We start from the raw sequence: 20,955 nt of genomic DNA on the forward strand, positions 1-20,955 counted from the left end.
CTTGAAGTGACAGAACTTACCTCTTCCTATTTCCCTTTGGTGCAATTTGGCCAGGCAATCAAGCTTAGCTGGAAGAAAGGCTAAGAATATACCTACTAAACAGAGTGAAGCAAGTCAGAAAGAAAAACACCAATACAGTACACTAACGCATATATATGGAATTTAGAAAGATGGTAACGATAGCCCTGTATGCGAGACAGAAGAGACACAGATATAAAGAACAGTTTTTGGACTCTGTGGGAGAAGGTCAGGGTGGGATGCTTTGAGAGAATAGCATTGAAACATGTATATTACCATATGTGAAATAGATCACCAGTCCAGGTTCATTGCATGAGACAGGGTGCTCAGGGCTGGTGCACTGGGATGACCCAGAGGGATGGGATGGGGAGGGAGGTGGGAGAGGGGTTCAGGATGAGGAACACATGTGTGCCCCTGGCTGATTCATGTCAATGTTTGGCAAAAACCACCACAATATTGTAAAGTAATTAGCCTCCAATTAAAATAAATAAATTATTTTTAAAAAAAGAAAATACCAAGGTGTTTAGATAGCCATGCACCCAGCTAAGATTCGGGGAATTTATTATTGAGGAAAAAATGGGAGAAGGAAAATTAGGAATAACCAGCAATCTCCTGCACTTTTTCAATATTTACATTTAGTCCTAAAGAACTGTATGTTGTTGCATCTAGAGTCAACATTTGAATTTAACAGTGCATCTGAGGAGGATGACAATATGAAATTGGTTAAAATAAAATGTGTAGGGCATAATTAAAATATACTACTATTTTCATAACTGTTAGTATCTACTACAAAGCTGTTAAGTTGTTCCAGGTAGTTCTGTAAGATCTCAACATTGCTGGGTTCATCCCTATGACCATGGCATGCTGCTTTTCCATCCTGAAATGACTTCTTGACTCCATTCTCCTTTTTCAGTCTTACACACCTTTCTAAACTAAATACCAGTATTTAATTCTCCATGCATTTCTGAGCACTCTATTATCAGGTACACTCCAGTTCCTCACGGATACTAAAATAATACAAGTATTTTTGCTTTCTGAATACATCATAATATTTAAGCACAATTAGTGTTGTACATGAAAAAGAAAAAAAAAAGGCTTTCACATCTTACTTATAAAGTTTGTTTCCCTCGATTTTCTCATTTTCACCTAGTGGGAAATTACTTCATTGATAGGTGGACATGAAATTCACTGGTGCTCTAACAAACTTGGTCTGTCACATCCTTGTTTACAATACAGAATCCAACAAGAGCACTGAATCACAGCTGCATGACACTATTAAACACATGAGGGCCAAAGGGGGAAAAGCAAAATTCTAATTGCTTCTTTTCCCAAGAGTTGATACTTATGGGATATGAACCTAATGGGAGTTCACTCTCATTTTTCCTAATTAGACTCTAAGAATCAATATGCAGAGTATAAAATTATCATTCAAATGAACCAATCTTTACTGAGAGCCGTTACTTTCATCAGAGGTCAGGACCAGTGACATATCATTACCATGGAGGCTACTAGGCTGTGATACCTCAACACCTAACAGCCCTGCAAGGTTAGTATTCAGAACTATCCACCAGCAACATCAGATCCCACCCTTCAGAGACATTGGGGAGAAACATATAACTCTGAAATTTCAGGGAACAAGAACTGTGTGTCTGAATCCCAGCCCTGACTTTTATTATTTTAGATCTTCAACTGTGGCTCTGTGCTAAATCACTTCAGTTGTGTCCAACTTTTTGTGACCCCATGGACTGTAGCCCACCAGGCTCCTCTGCCCATGGGATCCTCCAGACAAGAATACTGGAGTGGGCTGCCATGCCCTCCTCTAGGGGATCTTCCCAACCCAGGGATAGAACCTGCATCTCTTACATCTACCTGCGTTGGCAGGCAGGTTCCTTACCACTAGCACCAACTGGGAAGCCCTCTAGGGCTGCCTCCAAGTGCAATTACAAATGCGGAAAGGTGTTCTTTCTTCCTTTTTTAAATAGCTATCTGTCCTTACTCTAATATTCACACTACATTATGAGCAAGGAGAGGATGAGATGGTTGAATAGCATCACTGATTCAATGGACATGAGTTTGTGCAACTCTGGGAGATGGTGAAGGACAGGGAAGCCTAGCATGCTACAGTCTATGGACTGTACAAGCCTAGCATGTACAGTCCATGCTATAGTCCTTGCAAAGAATCAGACACGACCGAGTGGCTAAACAACAGCAAATGAGCAAAGACTACCTTACGAGCAAGGACACTTTCCTGTCCATGGCTGAATAAAATTGTGACCAACACTTCCTTCTCTACTCACTTTGACAGAGATAGTGTGAGAATTTTGTTCACTTATGTGGAGTCTATATTAACATGTAGCTAAGCATCTTTCAAATGATTTTTATTAAAAGCTCATGTTTATTGATGCTTGCTGTATGTAAGGCACCATGCCAAACATTGTATTGAGTAAACAAAACACTCTAGTGCTGAAGAAAAATCAATAAATAAGCCATAATAATTGATGGAGATTTATTTATGTACTAAATATAATATAAAAATATATTCATGGGCACATAGAAAATTTTATTATTAACTTGGGCTTCCACTGTTAAAGTCCTTAACTAAAGGGTCTTCAAAATCAAGTACATTTTATAAGATAAAGGGCATAGAGTGAGATGAGCTAAAGGAATTTGATGAGTCAAAAATGAGAGCTTATTATGTTCTTTTGTGAAATAAAACTTGTGATACCTGTTGGAACATCAAAAATAAAATTTTTCTAGTCAGATGATGTGAATGTAGAAATGACAAATAATTTGGCTTGACTTTATTTGGAGACCATGGAAAATATTCATAATTTAAGAAGTTAATATTCAGTAAAATATTTCAAATCTCTATATTACTATATGTATTAATGTAGAAAGGAGCAACAAGAAGATGTTCTAAGGATAAGAAAACTTAAAATTCTGGCCATGATTAAAGAATAAAAATGCTGGTCAAATAAAGCATATTATAGGGAGAAGCTGAATAGATTAACAGTAAAATAACACTGACATTTTCTTACCAAGAGCCAGGGATTGGGCTAAGCTCCTTGTGAGAATCATTTTATTTAATTTTCACATGAAACAGATTTTTGCTTTTTCAGAATTGGAGAGCAGATCTGATTATCTCAAGGTCTTGTGGTAAATATGAAGTTCATGGACGCTTCAATCCACTAATTCTAACTTGCTATCAGGGCTTATGTGTGAGTGTTTAGTCACTAAGTCATGTCCAACTCTTTGTGACCTCATAGACAATAACCCGCCAGATTCCTCTGTCCATGGGATTCTCCAGGTAAGAATACTGGAGTGGGTTGCCATTTCCTCCTCCAGGGGAATCTTCCCAACACAGGGATCAAACCTGTGATTCCTGGTTTGAGACAGAGGGATTCTCCTCTGTCTCCTGCATTGCAGGCAGATTTTTTAAGAATTATAAAATCATGAAACAGTGAAACTGAGATGTTAAAGATTATTTAATCCAAGCATCAGGTGCTTACTGTTATTAATAATTCCTGCTAAGTAATTATTTATTTAAGATGAAATCAACATTTTCCCTGAAAGATCTGGGTATTTTGGTAGTTGGAGTGTTTGTTTTGTTGTGAAACCAAATATTTCTCCAGTAGTTTTAAGCAATTATTTTTACTTCATTCTATTGGTGACATATAAAATGAGCCCAATAACTCTTGGAAAAACCAACATGTTGAACGATACCTGTCAGGTGTCACACGGGTTTTAATTTTGCTAGAAAAACATGCTTAGTTATTCTAACCATTCTAATATGGCAGAGTTTAGATCATTTTACTAGTTTACTAGTTTTCCAGTTTTTCTCTATCAGATAAAGTATTGCATCTTTAATGAAAAACTATTGTTTGAGTTTTAAGTAAGATTATGAATTTCCATTTTCTAGAATCTACTCATTATCTATACAAATGTAAACTAAAAGTGAGTTGATCTTTAAACAAAGAACACATTCCACAGTTGACAAATACTGAGTTTACATTAAAATTTCTAATTGTATTTTGCATGTGCTCTACTAATCCACATCTCTGTCATCTTTGAATTCCATACAGAGCATCTGCAAAATATAGGATTATATTAATAAAAAAGACCAGAATAAACAGGACCTAGTATTTGTGTTCAAAAATGCTTCTCATATTTGGGGTGGGGGGAGTGGGATTATAGTATTCTCATCTTTTCCATCAACCATGAAGTGCAAATTCCAGGAACTAAACTTTGTACACTGATCCCCTGGTCACAGTGGTGGCATACATGACCTATATTGGGGTCATTATATTCTGACTCCCAGTTATCAAAATTAGAATAAAGGAGGAAGGTTCTTGAGTCTGGAAAACCTATTGAGGTATAAGGATGATGTCTGCCATGCAGTTATGTTTCTTCCCCCTGGGGTCATAGTCCAGGGAGAAGGACGTTGGGACATTAAAGAAATAGACCTCAGGTGAAATGATACAGATAGTTCCCCGGTCCTTCAGATATTTTGAGTTATGATTCTAGTGCAGAAAATATCTGAAATTAATACAATTACTTTTCATATTTATGAATTATATGTTAATTTACTAGAGAAAGCACACACTACTTATATATTCTGAGTGAAATAAAAATACTATGCATTTTACATGAGTATTATTAATACATATGTAAAGAATATGGAAAGAAAGAAAAAGTCTTCAGAAGTAACAATAGTAATATTCACTCTGATGTTAAAAATCTAGAAATTGGTATTTTCTCTTAAAATTTTATGAAGTATCTTAATTACAAAATAATTAATTTTAATTTTATTTTTTTCTCTGGTTCAACTAACATCATTGTCTCAGGAGATCACTGCATTATGAGTCTTCTTTGGTGAGAGACTGAACAATGACTTACCCAGAATTACTCTCCCCAACACCCACTCACACGTACACACGTGCACACAGACACTCACACACATGCACACACAGGCATAAAATATTCTCATTTTCTCTTTAAATATAGAAGGGACTGAGAAGAAAATGGACCCCGGAAATCACTCCTCAGTGACTGAGTTTATCCTCGCTGGGCTCACAGAACAGCCACAACTCCAGCTGCACCTTTTCCTCCTCTTCCTAGGAATCTATGTGGTCACGGTGGTGGGGAACCTGGGCATGATCACACTGATTGGGCTCAGTTCTCACCTGCACACCCCCATGTACTATTTCCTCACCAACTTGTCCTTTATTGATCTCTGTCAGTCGACTATCATTACCCCCAAAATGCTGGTGAACTTTGTGACAGAGAACAATATTATCTCCTATCCTGAATGCATGACTCAACTTTATTTCTTCATCATTTTTGCTATTGCAGAAAGTCACATGTTGGCTGCAATGGCATATGACCGCTATGTTGCCATCTGCAACCCCTTGCTTTACAACATCACCATGTCTTATTACATCTGCTTCTGCCTCACAGTGGGAGTTTATATTTTGGGCATCACTGGATCCACAATCCATACAGGATTTATGTTGAGACTCTTTTTCTGCAAGACCAATATCGTTAACCATTATTTCTGTGATCTCTTTCCACTCTTGGAGCTATCCTGTTCCAGCATCTATGTCAATGAATTATTGGTTATAGTTTTGAGTGCATTCAACATTTTGACTCCTGCTCTAGTTATTCTTGCTTCCTACATCTTCATCATTTCCAGCATCCTCCAAATCCACTCCATGGAGGGCAGGTCCAAAGCCTTCAGCACCTGCAGTTCTCACATTGCTGCTGTTGCTATTTTTTATGGATCTGCTGCATTCATGTACCTACAGCCATCATCAGTCAGCTCCATGGACCAAGGGAAAGTGTCCTCTGTGTTTTATACCATCATTGTGCCCATGCTAAATCCCCTGATCTATAGCCTACGGAATAGGGATGTCAAATTTGCCCTGAAAAAAAAGTTTAGACTGTGAAAAACATATATGAACAGAGTCAATATTATGATGGCATATCAGTTATTTGGACTGCCAAGGAATTCCCCAATTCTTAATTATCTACAATATATTTAATAGAGAAACCTCTAACCTTAATTGATCCTTTCATAATAGGTCTCAGTAACTTGTTTTCCAACAAATATATTAATCAGACTCTGAGAGATGGATTCTTTGGAGATCAGGTCAGAACTAATAAGTAATAGAGAATATTATTTGAAATTAATAAAAATTCCAAGATGTTGCAACTAATGTTCTCTATTCTGAATCCATTAGGAGACCCTTTCAAATTTCTATTTCTCTCTGTTGTTGTTCAGTCACTCAGTCATGTCCAACTGTTTGTGACCACATGAACTCAGCACGTGAGGCTTCCCTGTCCTTCTCTATCTCCCGGACTTTGCTCAAACACATGTCGCTTGAATTGGTGATGCCATCCTACCACCTCATCCTCTGTTTTCTCCTACTTTTCCTGCCTTCAATCTCTCCCAGCATCATGGTATTTTCCAATGAGTTGGCTGTTCACATCAGGTGGCCACAGTATGTCTCTCTGATTTCACTCGAGTTTTATTTTCATATTGTGTTTCATTATGATAGATATTAAACCTCCTTAATATGAAGTTTCAAATTTCATGAGGTCAGTAACTGTAATTTTGTAATTTTTATATTCTAGTTTAAATCTCATTGAGTGGTAAAATACTTTCTAAACTCAACATTCAAAAAACTAAGATCTTGTCATCTGGTGCCATCACTCCATGGAAAATCGGTGGGGAATAAGAGGAAACAGTGACAGATTTTATTTGCCTGGGCTCCAGAATCCCTTTGGACAGTGACTGCAGCCACAAAATTAAAAGAAACTTGCTCCTAGGAAAAAAAGCTATGACAAACCTAGAGAGCATATTAAAAAGCAGAGATGTCACATTGCCAACAAAGGTCCGCATAGCCAAGTAACGTTTTTTCCAGTAGTCATGTATCGATGTGACAGTAGGACCATCAAGAAGGCTGAGTCTGGAAAATATATTTTCTCAAATTGTGATGCTGGAGAATACTCTTGAGAGTCCACTGGAAAACAAAGATCAAAACAGTCAATCCCAAAATAAATCAACCCTGAATATTCATTGGAAGGACTGATGCTGAAGCTGAAACTCCAATACTTTGGTCACCTGATGTGAAGAGCCGACTCATTGGAAAAGACCCTGATGTGGGGAAAGACTGAGGGCAGGAGGAGAAGGGAGCTGCAGAGGATGAGATGGTTAGATAGTATCATTGACTTAATGGACATTTGTTTGAGCAAACTCCAGGAGATAGTGCGGGACAGGGAAGCCTGTTACGCTACAGTCCATGGGGTCAAAAGAGCAGGACACCACTTAAGGAAAGAACAATGATGGGCCTCAGTTCAGCTCGTTCAATTGCTCAGTCGTGTCCAACACTTTGCGACCCCATGAGCCACAGCACGCCAGGCCTCCCTGTCCATCACCAACTCCTGGAGTTCACCCAAACTCATGTCCATCGAGTCGGTGATGCCATCCAGCCATCTCATCCTCTGTTGCCCCTTCTCCTTCTGCCCCCAATGCCTCCCAGCATCAGGGCCTTTTCCAATGAGACAACTCTTTGCATGAGGTAGCCAAAGTATTGGAGTTTCAGCTTCAGCATCAATCCTTCCAATGAACACCCAGGACTGATCTCCTTTAGGATGGATTTGTTGAATCTCCTTGCAGTCCAAGGGATTCTCAAGAGTCTTCTCCAACACCACAGTTCAAAAGCATCAATTCTTCAGTGTTCAGTTTTCTTCACAGTCCAACGCTCACATCCATACATGACTGCTGGAAGAACCATAGCCTTGACTAGATGGACCTTTGTTGGCAAAGTAATGTCTCTGCTTTTAACATGCTGTCTACGTTGGTCATAACTTTCCTTCCAAGGAGTAGCGTCTTAATTTCATGGCTGCAACCACCACCTGCAGTGATTTTGGAGCCCCCAAAAATAAAGTCTCTCACTGTTTCCACTGTTTCCCCATCTATTTCCCATGAAGTGATGGGACCAGATGCCATGATCTTCGTTTTCTGAATGTTGAGCTTTAAGCCAACTTTTTCACTCTCCTCTTTCACTTTCATCAAGAGGCTTTTTAGTTTCTCTTCACTTTCTGTCATAAGGGTGGTCTCATCTGCATATCTGAGGCTATTGATATTTCTCCTGGCTATCTTGATTCCATCTTGTGCTTCTTCCAGCCCAGCATTTCTCATGATATACTCTGCATAGAAGTTAAATAAGCAGAATGACAATATACAGACTTGATGTACTCCTTTCCCAATTTGGAACCTGTCTGTTCTTCCATGTCTAGTTCTAACTTTGCTTCTTGACCTGCATACAGATTTCTCAGGAGGCAGGTGAGGTGGTCTGGTATTCCCATCTCTTTAAGAATTTTCACAGTTTGTTGTGATCCACACAGTCAAAGTCTCTGACATAGTCAATAAAGCAGGCAAATGTGGCCTTGGAGTTCAGAATGAGTGGGGCAAAGGCTTATAGAGTTTTGAAAAGAGAACGCACTGGTCATAGCAAACACCCTCTTCCAACAACACAAGAGAAGACTCTACATGTGGACATCACCAGATGGTCAATGCTGAAATCAGATTGACTGTAGTCTTCGCAGCCAAAGATAGAGAAGCACTATGCTGCTGCTGCTGCTGCTAAGTCACCTCAGTTATGTCCAACTCTGTGCGACCCCATTGACAGCAGCCCACCAGGCTCTGCCATCCCTGGGATTCTCCAGGCAAGAACACTGGAGTGAGTTGCCATTTTCTTCTCCAATGCATGAAAGTGAAAAGTGAAAGTGAAGTCGCTCAGTTGTGTCTAACTCTTAGCGACCCCATGGACGGCAGCCTACCAGGCTCCTCCACCCATGGGATTTTCCAGGCAAGAGTCCTGGAGTGGGTTGCCATTGCCTTCTCCAAGAGAAGCACTATACAGTCAGAAAAAAAAAAAAAAAAAGTTTGAGAGCTGACTGTGGCTCAGATTTTGAACTGCTTATTGCCAAATTCTGACTTAAAGAAAGTAGAGAAAACTGCTAAAGCATTGAGGTATGACCTATATCAAATCCCTTATGATTATACAGTGGAAGTGGCAAATAGATTCAAGGGATTAGATCTGATAGACAGAGTGCCTGTAGAACTGTGGACAGAGGTTCGTGACATTGTACAGGAGGCAGTGTTCAAGACCATCCCCAAGAAAAAGAAATGAAAAGAGGCAAAATGGTTGTCTGAGAAGGCCTTACAATAGCTCAGGAAAGAAGAGAAGCAAAAGGCAAAGGAGAATAGGAAAGACATACCCATTTGAATGCAGAGTTCCAGAGAATAGCAAGGAGAAATAAGAAAGCCTTCCTCAGTGATCAATGCAAAGAATTAGAGGAAAACAATAGAATGGGAAAGACTGGAGATTTCTTCAAGAAAATTAGAGATACCAAGGGAACATTTCATGCAAAGATGGGCACAATGAAAGACAAAAATGGTATGAACCTAACAGAAACAGAAGATATTAAGAAGTGGTGGCAAGAATACACAAAAGAACTATACAAAAAAAGATCTTTGTGACCCAGATAACCACAATGGTGTGATCACTCACCTAGAGCCAGACATCCTGGAATGCGAAATCAAGTGGGCCTTAGGAAGCATCACTATGAAGAAAGCTACTGAAAGCTAGTGAACGTGATGGAATTCCAGTTGAGCTCTTTCAAATCTTAAAAGATGATGCTGTGAAAGTGCTGCACTCAATATGCCAGCAAGTTTGGAAAACTCAGCACTGGCCACTGGACTGGAAATGGTCAGTTTTCATTCCAATCCCAAAGAAAGGCAATGCCAAAGAATGCTCAAACTACCACACAATTGCACTAATCTCATGCTAGCAAAGTAACACTAAAAAATTCTCCAAGCCTGGCTTCAACAGAACCTGAACCATGTACTTCCAGATGTTCAAGCTGCATTTAGAACAGGCAGAGGAACAAGAGATCAAATTGCCAACATCCATTGGATCATCAGGGAAAAAAGCAACAAGTAAGCAACATTTAATTTAGTTTTCAAACAAAGCAGATATTTAAGTTTTTGTTTTTCAGAGAATTGAAGAGTAGAAGGGATTATCCCCAGGTCAGACAGTAAGTATGATGTTGAATTAAAATTTCAATTCAATACTGTGTAACTTAGTATCATGCTGCTGCTGCTGCTGCTAAGTCACTTCAGTCGTGTCCGACTCTGTTCGACCCCGTCGACGGCAGCCCACCAGGCTCCCCCATCCCTGGGATTCTCCAGGCAAGAACACTGGAGTGGGTTGCCATTGCTTTCTCCAATGCATGAAAGTGAAAAGTGAAAGTGAAGTCGCTCAGTCGTGTCTGACCCTTAGAGACCCCATGGACTGCAGCCTACCAGGCTCCTCCATCCATGGGATTTTCCAGGCAAGAGTACTAGTATCATAACCAATAAGAATTATGAAATCATGATATTTGGGAACTGGAATAAATGCTAAATGTAATTGAATTCAACCAGGTGTTCTTATCTTTAAACAATATTTGCTATGCAATTGACCACTCAGAACAACCACAAACATCTTGCCTATAAGATCATGGTCTACCTGATGATTGGAATGTTAAACCTTTGTTGTGAAACCAAATATTTCTCCCTACAGTTTCAAGCAGTTAATGTTACTTTAATCTCTTAAGACATACAAAGACATACCTCTAAAATAAGTCAATTCATTTAACATTGAGATGAGTGTTATGTGCCATGTGCGGATTTGCTCTGCTAAAAAATGTCTTCAGCTATTTCAGTCATTCTAAAATGCGTATTTCTATATCATTTTTATGAAGCTGTCTAGTTTTTCTTCATCACATAAAGTATTGTACCTCAGATTGAGCACACTAATCCAATTATTGCTTGAGCATTAAGTAAGAACATGAGTTTCCATTTTTTGTGATCCTACTAATCTTGCATCACTGACTCAATGGACATGAGTTTGAGTAAGCTCCAGGAGTTGGTGATGGACAAGGAATCCCAGTGTGCTGCAGTCCATGGGGTCACAAAGAGTCAGACATGACTGAGTGACTGAACTGAACTAAAACTTCTTCATAAATTTAAACTAAAAACACATTGGTCTTTTAAAAAAAATACACTAACTAGTTAATGTAACTGTTGCTAGTTAATGCAACACATTGGTCTTTATAAAATTACATCAACTATTTAATGTAACTGTTGACTCATGTTTACTACAATTTCTACTTGTATTTTGCATATATTCTACTAATTCATATCCCCATTGTCTTTGCCAATACTTCAACCATGAAGCCTAAATTGCCTAAACCACTCTTAGTGCACTGCTCCCGGGTCAGAGATGAGTGCAATTGTGCAGTAGTTTGAACATTCTTTGGCATTCCCTTTCTTTGGGATTGGAATGAAAACTGATCTTTTCCAGTCCAGTCCACTTTTCCAGTGGCCATAGGCCACTGCTGACTTTTCCAAATTTGCTGGCATATTGAGTGCAGCACTTTCACAGCATCATCTTTCAGGATTTGAAAGAGCTCAACTGGAATACCATCACCTACACTAGCTTTGTTCGTAGTGATGCTTTCTAAGGCGCACTTGACTTCACATTCCAGGATGTCTGGCTGTAGGTGAGTAATCACACCATTGTGATTAGCTTGGTCGTGAAGATCTTTTTTATACAGTTCTTCTGTGTATTCTTGCCACCTCCTCTTAATATCTTCTGCTTCTGTTAGGTCCATACAATTTCTGTCCTTTATCAAGCCCATCTTTGCATGAAATTCAAAGTTCCCTTAGTATCTCTAATTTTCTTGAAGAGATCTCTAGTCTTTTCCATTCTGTTGTTTTCCTCTGTTACTTTGCACTGATCACTGAGGAAGGCTTTCTTATCTCTCCTTGCTATTCTTTGGTACTCTGCATTCAGATGCTTATATATTTCCTTTTCTCCTTTGCTTTTCACTTCTCTTCTTTTCACAGCTATTTGTAAGGCCTCCCCCAGACAGCCATTTTGCTTTTTTGCATTTCTTTTCCATGGGGATCGTCTTGATCCCTGTCTCCTGTACAGTGTCACGAACCTCCGTCCATAGTTCATCAGGCACTCTATCTATCAGATCTAGTCCCATAAATCTATTTCTCACTTCCACTGTATAATCATAAGGGATTTGATTTAGGTCAGGCCTGAATGGTCTAGTGATTTTCCCCACTTTCTTCAATTTAAGTTTGAATTTGGCAATAAGAAATTCATGATCTGAGCCACAGTCAGCTTCTGGTCTTGTTCTTGCTGACTGTATAGAGCTTATCCATCTTTGCCTGTAAAGAATATAATCAATCTGATTTCAGTGTTGACCATCTGGTCATGCCCATGTGTAGAGGCTTCTCTTGTGTTGTTGGAAGAGTGTGTTTGCTATGACCACCGCGTTCTCTTGGCAAAATTCTATTAGTCTTTGCCCTGCTTCATTCTGTATTCCAAGGCCAAATTTGCCTGTTACTCCAGGTGTTTTTTGACTTCCTACTGTTGCACTCCAGTCCTCTGTAATGAAAAGGACACCTTTTTTGGTGTTAGTTCTAAAAGGTCTTGTAGGTCTTCATAGAACCATTCAACTTCAGCTTCTTCAGTGTTACTGGTTGGGGCATAGGCTTGGATTACCGTGATATTGAATGGTTTGCCTTGGAATGATCTCTATTCAGTTGTTTTTGAGATTGCATCCCAGGACTGTATTTCAGACTCTTTTGTTGATCATGATGGCTACTCCATTTCTTCTAAGGGATTCCTGGCCACAGTAGTAGATATAATGGTCATCTGAATTAAATTCACCCATTCCAGTCCATTTTAGTTTGCTGATTCCTAGAATGTCGACGTTCACTCTTGCCATCTCCTGTTTGACCACTTCCAATTTGCTTTGATTCATGGATCTAACATTCCAGGTTCCTATGCAATATTGCTCTAAACAGCATCGGACCTTTCTTCTATCCCAGTCACATCCACAACTGGGTATTGTTTTTGCTTTGGCTCCATCCTTTCATTCCTTCTGGAGTTATTTCTCCACTGATCTCCAGTATCATATTGGGCACCTACTGACCTGGGAGGTGCATCTTTCAGTATACTATAATTTTGGCTTTCGATACTGTTCATGGGGTCCTCAAGGCAAGAATCCTGAAGTGGTTTGCCATTCTCATCTCCCTCTCCCTTCACATTCTGTCAGAGAAATGTGACAAAGAAAGGCAATGCCAAAGTATGCTCAAACTACCACACAACTGCATTCATCTCACATTCTAGTAAAGTAATGCTCAAATTCTATAAGCCTGGCTTCAGCAATACATGGACGGTTAACTTCCAGATGTTCAAGCCAGTTTTAGAAAAGGCAGAGGAACCAGAGATCAAATTGCCAACACCCACTGGATCATGGAAAAAGCGAGAGAGTTCCAGAAAATCATCTATTTCTGCTTTATTGACTATGCCAAAGCCTTTGATTGTGTGGATCACAATAAACTGTGGAAAATTCTGAAAGAGATGGGAATATCAGACCACCTCACCTGTCTCTTGAGAAACCTATATGCAGGTCAGGAAACAACAGTTAGAACTGGACATGGAACAACAGACTGGTTCCAAATAGGAAAAGGAATTCATCGAGGCTGTATATTGTCACTCTGCTTATTTAACTTATATGCAGAGTACATCATGAGAAATGCTGGGCTGGAAGAAGCAAAACTGGAATAAAGATTGTTGGGAGAAATATCAATAACCTCAGATATGCAGATGACACTACCCTTATGCAGAAAGTGAGGAGGAACGAAAGAGCCTCTTGATGAAAGTGAAAGAGGAGAGTGAAAAAGTTGGCTTAAAGCTCAACATTCAGAAAACGAAGATTATGGCATCTGGTCCCATCACTTCAAGGGAAATAGATGGGGAAACAGTGGAAGCAGTGAGAGACTTTATTTTGGGGGGCTCCAAAATCACTGCAGATGGTGGTTGCAGCCATGAAATTAAAAGATGCTTACTCCTTGGAAGGAAAGTTATGACCAACCTAGATAGCATATTCAAAAGCCGAGACATTACTTTGCCAACAAAGGTCCATCTAGTCAAGGCTATGGTTCTTCCAGGAGTCATGTATGGATGTGAAAGTTGGACTGTGAAGAAAGCTGAGTGCCGAAGAATTGATGCTTTTGAACTGTGGTGTTGGAGAAGACTCTTGAGAGTCCCTTGGACTGCAAGGAGATCCAACCAGTCCATTCTGAAGGAGATCAGCCCTGGGATTTCTTTGGAAGGACTGATGCTCAGGCTGAAACTCCAGTACTTGGCCACCTCTGAGAAGAGTTGACTCATTGGAAAAGACTCTGTTGCTGGGAGGGATTGGGGGCAGGAGGAGAAGGGGACAACAGAGGATGAGATAACTGGATGGCATCACTGACTCGATGGACGTGAGTCTCAGTGAACTCCAGGAGTTGGTGATGGACAGGGAAGCCTGGCGTGCTGCAGTTCATGGGGTCACAAAGAGTCGGACATGACTGAGCGACTGAACCGAACTGAAGGCAGAAAGAGAAAAACACGTATCATTTGTTCTAAAGGAAAACATAACACAACATTGTAAAGAAATTATACTTCAATAAATATAACAAATAATAAAAGATTTTATGAAATATAAACAATATGCCCTATTTTCAAATGGGTAACTGTTTATTGTATTCCTTTAAGGGAAGCTCTAGTATAATTGAGGCTTATTTCAGTTGAGTAAATGGTTGAGTTTTTCCACAATTTCAATGTGCAAATTGATTGAGAAGCACTGTGTTGCCCAAGTGTAAATTCTTTTAAAATTAATTGAACCTAATTCATTTAATCATATCTTATAAGTGCTCCCTGATGTGAGTTTCCAATTTATCTTACATCATGCTACAATCTACGACTGCTTCTAGTTATTCCAGCTTTGGAAAAAAAGTAACAGTATATGGATTATGAAACATAATTGCCTTATAATATAGTATTCATTAAATATACAATTTAACAAGTAAAATTATTATTAGTGACCACTTCAAAAGAATATTACATCAATATTCTGTATTCATGCCCCATAAATCTAAAATTAAATTATATATAGATTTCATTTTTGAATCAATTATTTATATTATCTATTATTATAAAAATTAAATATATATACTACATGAAAAATGATTTTAATTCATTATTAAAAATTTCTGGCTTTATTAACAGTAGGATAAATTTTCTGAATATGTCCTGATCCCCTAAATCTACTATTCACAGTCTAGATGGTGAAGCCACAGCATTGGTAGGAGCTTGTAAGAAGTGCAGAATTCAGATCCAACTTAGACTGGCTGGATCAGGATCTGCAGTTTAACAAAATCCTTAGCAGAGCCTGTGAACAAATCTTTTTTTGCTAGTTGATAAGTTCAGGATGACAAATAATACCTTTTGAAAGAAAATGTTCAACAACTGGGGACACTTCACCTGTGATTGCCTCTTTCCTCAAGAGCCAGTCTCCTGAGAAATAAAATCCTTGGAGAGTATTTGAACACATGTTATTTATTGCCTGGCATAGCTAAATCCAGGATGCACCTTCATAGCACAGTGATCACAACTGCTCAGGGGAGAACTAAGAAAGGTGCAGATGTTTGCTACCTTGAAGCTGAAGAAACACACACTGAAGACTTAGAATTGAAGAGGCTGATCTGTGATGCATAACGGCTTCAAAAGTGACTCTTGAGACCAGGGCTGTCAGGCCCGCCCTCCAGCACTAAAGACAGCAGAATGCTGGGTACCTATCACTCCCCACACTAACAGTAGTGCTATTTGTCTCTGAGAGCACATTGTGAAATATATTTGGCATTGAGATTTCCAGGAACAAAGAAAGGTGAGTGTGTTGATTTTAGACTTGGTATTTGAGACCAATTATGAAAGTAATAACCGTTGGCATTCAGGCAAATATTCCACAACATCTTCATTCATAAAATTATCAGTTTATTCATAAACCAAGTTTTTAAAGTTGCTGTGATGTGCCAGATGTGGGATATTTTCTTGGATGCAGAGGAAACTAAGTCAGATTTGTTCATCACCTGATTTATAGTACAACTGGAGTCTGAAATCGTGCTGTTTAGAAATGGAGGATTATTGAGCTTGTCATAAGAAAGCCTAATCAATTAGAAGGAATTTGAGGTTTTCATGATGATATTCTGCTTTCCTGGTGCTCAGGTGATGAAGAATTTGCCTGCAATGTGACAGACCTGGGTTTGATATCTGGGTTGGGAAGATCCCCTGGAGAAGAGAATGGTGACCCACTTCAGTGTTCTTGCCTGGAGTATCCCATGGACAGAGGAGCCTGGTGGGCTACAGTTCATTAGATTGCAGAGTCAGACATGACTGAGCAGCTAACACTACTACTACTATAATGACATTAGTTGTAAATGAGATTAGTAAAGAAAAACTATGTAGCAGATAATAGAGATGAATGGGGTTGTGAGTCTATTATTTCATATAAGTAAGTAAAAATCTAAATAAGTTGAGAGAATTTGACTTATTCCAGAAAATGAACATTTTCTGAATTTGAATGTAAGTTTCTGAAACTGGAAGGAATCAGATGTGAACTGAGTCTGATTGAGTGTATTCAGTGGTTAAGAACAGACATATCTAAGACCTCAAAATTTTAGAATATTTTCCCTTGTATTCTTAGATCTTTCAAATGCCATACATAAAATGTCTTTTGTCTCTTTAGAGTCCCTTGAGATATATAACAACATCTGTTAATTCTCCCAACACCTCAAATATTTTTCAAGTTTTACAGTCTTCATTTGCCTTTTATCTTGTCAATATCTCTCCTTAAGAAGAATATCTGTAACTAAACTCCAAACTCATTTATAATTCAAGTGTAGCATAGTGCTTCCCAACCTAATCGCACACATAGAAAATGGTAATATTTGTGTAAAGTGACAGGTTAAGTGAATCACACTGCATGTGGCCAGTGGTGATTAGCTTAACACATGAAGAAGTCTTGGTTCGATCTCACTTCCTCATATCTGTGGCTTTGTAGTTCCATGGAACTAGTACTAGAAAATCATGTTACTGGGATTACTACTGATCATACTCTAGACATTGTGTTTCTACAAGTGCAATCTGAAACTAATTTCTTTATTAACCAGTCGCTTACTTTGTGAATTTTATTGACTTAATAAAAAACTGACCCCTAATTCTTTTCAAGTGAATGGCACACAAAGCTATATCCAGTATTCAAAGGATTACGTTTTTTAAAATCTAAATTTTAAACATAAATACTCTTTACTTCACTAAACTTCAATTTGTTTGTTTTAACTGTTTGCAGTATCTCTATTCATTTTTCCAGTTGCTGTAACCCTCGGGGGCTAAGTTGTACAAGCTTGGAAGGTTTTGTTGATCACAGAGTGTGCACTAATCAGGGGGCACTGGCAATTCTCAAGCCCAAGCTTCACTGAGAAAAGAAAAATTTCAGCACAGAGTTTGAGTATCAACTGCTCATTTCTAATTGTATTCCTACCTATCCCCATTAAAAGTCAAATAAGCTAAGGCCAGTAAGTAGTAACTTTGTCATTTTTAATGTTCAGTGATTCCATCTTATATTCTAATAAATGACTCAAACCCCATATAAACAGCATTTATAGCATTGCTATATACACCTAATTCTTACATCAGGTGTATAAGATGGACATTGGATCAGGACTAATAAATAATGGAAGGCATTTTGAAACAAAAATTACAAAATGTTCAGTTCCCTGGCTCTGAATCCATTAGGAGAGCTGTTCAAATTTGTATGCCCCTCTGAGTTTTCACTCCAATTTTATTTTCATATTATGCCTCTTTATAATGAATATTAGGCCTTCTTAATATCAATTTTTGAATTTCATGAGGTAAGTAACTGTGTTTTGTCATTTTTATACCCTAGACTAAACTTCATTTTGAAATGAAGTGCTGTTTCAGCAATTTTTGCCAAATTATTAAAGAAAGAAAGAAGGGAGAAGGTAAGGGAAGGACGAAAAGGAGGAAAGGGAGGAGAGAAATAAGAAGATAAAAGGAAAATAAAGGAGACAAAAATTTCTCAAATTCTTCACCTAAAACATGCTGCTACATGAACTTTGTGTCTTCTAACCCAGTAGGTCCCAAACCTCGCTGATCATCACAATTACATTGGTAGTTTTGTTGGCTTATTTGTTTTTATATTATTTTGATTATCAGGTGTTAAGATCTTTAAAATCTTCCAAGATTCTAAACACTTTTTTTTTAGTTTATTTATTTTAATTAGAGGCTACTTACTTTACAATATTTTTGAGGACATTTTTTAAAGATAAAGAGCAAAAAGGAAAAGCATTTTTTTAAAATAAAAGTATCAAGTATTAGACTAAAAAAGAGGCAGTGGTAATGATTTAACTAAAGTAACAGCATATATATATTTGTATGGAAATACAAAAACCTCGAATAGCCAAAGCGATCTTGAGAAAGAAGAATGGAACTGGAGGAATCAACCTACCTGACTTCAGGCTCTACTACAAAGCCACAGTTATCAAGACAGTATGGTACTGGCACAAAGACAGAAATATTGATCAATGGAATAAAATAGAAAGCCCAGAGATAAATCCACGCACATATGGACACCTTATCTTCGACAAAGGAGGCAAGAATATACAATGGATTAAAGACAATCTCTTTAACAAGTGGTGCTGGGAAATCTGGTCAACCACTTGTAAAAGAATGAAACTGGACCACTTTCTAACACCATACACAAAAATAAACTCAAAATGGATTAAAGATCTAAACGTAAGACCAGAAACTATAAAACTCCTAGAGGAGAACATAGGCAAAACACTCTCTGACATACATCACAGCAGGATCCTCTATGACCCACCTCCCAGAATATTGGAAATAAAAGCAAAATAAACAAATGGGACCTAATTAACCTTAAAAGCTTCTGCACATCAAAGGAAACTATTAGCAAGGTGAAAAGACAGCCTTCAGAATGGGAGAAAATAATAGCAAATGAAGCAACCGACAAACAACTAATCTCAAAAATATACAAGCAACTCCTACAGCTCAACTCCAGAAAAATAAACGATCCAATCAAAAAATGGGCCAAAGAACTAAATAGACATTTCTCCAAAAAGACATACAGATGGCTAACAAACACATGAAAAGATGCTCAACATCACTCATTATCAGAGAAATGCAAATCAAAACCACTATGAGGTACCATTTCACACCAGTCAGAATGGCTGCGATCCAAAAGTCTACAAATAATAAATGCTGGAGAGGGTGTGGAGAAAAGGGAACCCTCTTACACTGTTGGTGGGAATGCAAACTAGTACAGCCACTATGGAGAACAGTGTGGAGATTCCTTAAAAACTGGAAATAGAACTGCCTTATGATCCAGCAACCCCACTGCTGGGCATACACTCTGAGGAAACCAGAAGGAAAGAGACACGTGTACCCCAATGTTCATTGCAGCACTGTTTATAATAGCCAAGACATGGAAGCAACCTAGATGTCCATCAGCAGATGATTGGATAAGAAAGCTGTGGTACATATACACAATGGAGTATTACTCAGCCATTAAAAAGAATACATTTGAATCAGTTCTAATGAGGTGGATGAAACTGGAGCCTATTATACAGAGTGAAGTAAGCCAGAAGGAAAAACATAAATACAGTATACTAACGCACATATATGGAATTTAGAAAGATGGTAACAATAACCCGGTGTACGAGACAGCAAAAGAGACACTGATGTATAGAACAGTCTTATGGACTCTGTGGGAGAGGGAGAGGGTGGGAAGATTTGGGAGAATGGCAATGAAACATGTAAAATATCATGTAGGAAACGAGTTGCCAGTCCAGGTTCGATGCATGATGCTGGATGCTTGGGGCTGGTGCACTGGGACGGCCCAGAGGATGGTATGGGGAGGGAGGAGGGAGGAGGGTTCGGGATGGGGAACACATGTATACCTGTGGCGGATTCATTTTGATATTTGGCAAAACTAATACAATTATGTAAAGTTTAAAAATAAAATAAAATTGGAAGAATAAAAAAAAAAATAAAGTAACAGCATATATAATAAAAGAGAAATTTGATAAAATTCTGGAATTCTGGAAATACCAAGATTTGTGAATTATTTAAAATTGTAGAGGCAATCTTTCGAAGAGACAGAAACAAAAATGATTTATCAGAGCTGTTCTACCAAGATTAATCTATCCCTGGAGTAAAGAATGTTAAGGAAGATGATTGAAGAATTTCATTTTTAATTATATGTTTACATTTTTACACTCATTATATTCATAAATGTTGTGATCTCTCTAGGTGACTCTGATGATCAACCATATTGGGGAATCCTGAATTAACAGATCATCTTTGTGTTCAGAATTGTTCCTTTACGTCTGACTGTAAAGTGACCAGCCCACAGAACTCCATCTTACCCACGAGCAGATCATGAGAGCCAGTGGCACTTGACTATGTGAAGTGATGCTAAGTTATTATATCATGTTCATGTTCATAAACTAAAATCTTGGCCTTGACGTAAAATTCTTCTGACTTGAAATAGGTTGGAATCCAGAAATTTGGAGGAAAGAAGAGTGCTCAAATAATAGTAGAAATGTTCATTTTGACTGCCTTTACAAGTCCAGAAATCAGTGTTTCTCTTAAACTTTATGAAATATCTCAATTGTAAGATTCCTGAAGTTTATAATTTCTATTCTAGTTCAACCAGAATTGTAGTTTGTCCTAGAATGACAATAGAAGCTAAAGAAATCCGCACATTATGTATGTCCTCTGATGACCACTAAAGAATGATCTCAGCAGGATTACTCTCTGCCTCACACACGTGCACATGCATATGTTCATAAATATCTGTCTCTCTCTCACACACACACACACACACACACACACGCACACACACACACCCCAACACAAAAGTACACTCATTTCTTTATTT

The 20,955-nt window shown here is 38.3% G+C and overlaps 1 protein-coding gene across 1 annotated transcript; it reads left to right on the top strand.

Annotated features, from left to right (window-relative positions):
- Positions 1-5,039: 5,039 nt before the first annotated feature.
- LOC102280236 (putative olfactory receptor 8G3) lies at positions 5,040-5,963 on the top strand. The gene has a single exon (XM_005902674.2). It carries the CDS (start codon positions 5,040-5,042, stop codon positions 5,961-5,963), a length of 924 nt encoding a protein of 307 aa, XP_005902736.2.
- Positions 5,964-20,955: the final 14,992 nt, after the last annotated feature.

This window comes from Bos mutus, chromosome 29 (assembly GCF_027580195.1).
Source record: "Bos mutus isolate GX-2022 chromosome 29, NWIPB_WYAK_1.1, whole genome shotgun sequence".
Lineage (NCBI taxonomy): Eukaryota > Metazoa > Chordata > Mammalia > Artiodactyla > Bovidae > Bos > Bos mutus.

What these genes read in the sequence shown, in the direction of transcription:
- LOC102280236 (XM_005902674.2), top strand. Translation starts at nt 5,040, where the DNA reads ATGGACCCCGGAAATCACTCCTCAGTGACTGAGTTTATCCTCGCTGGG.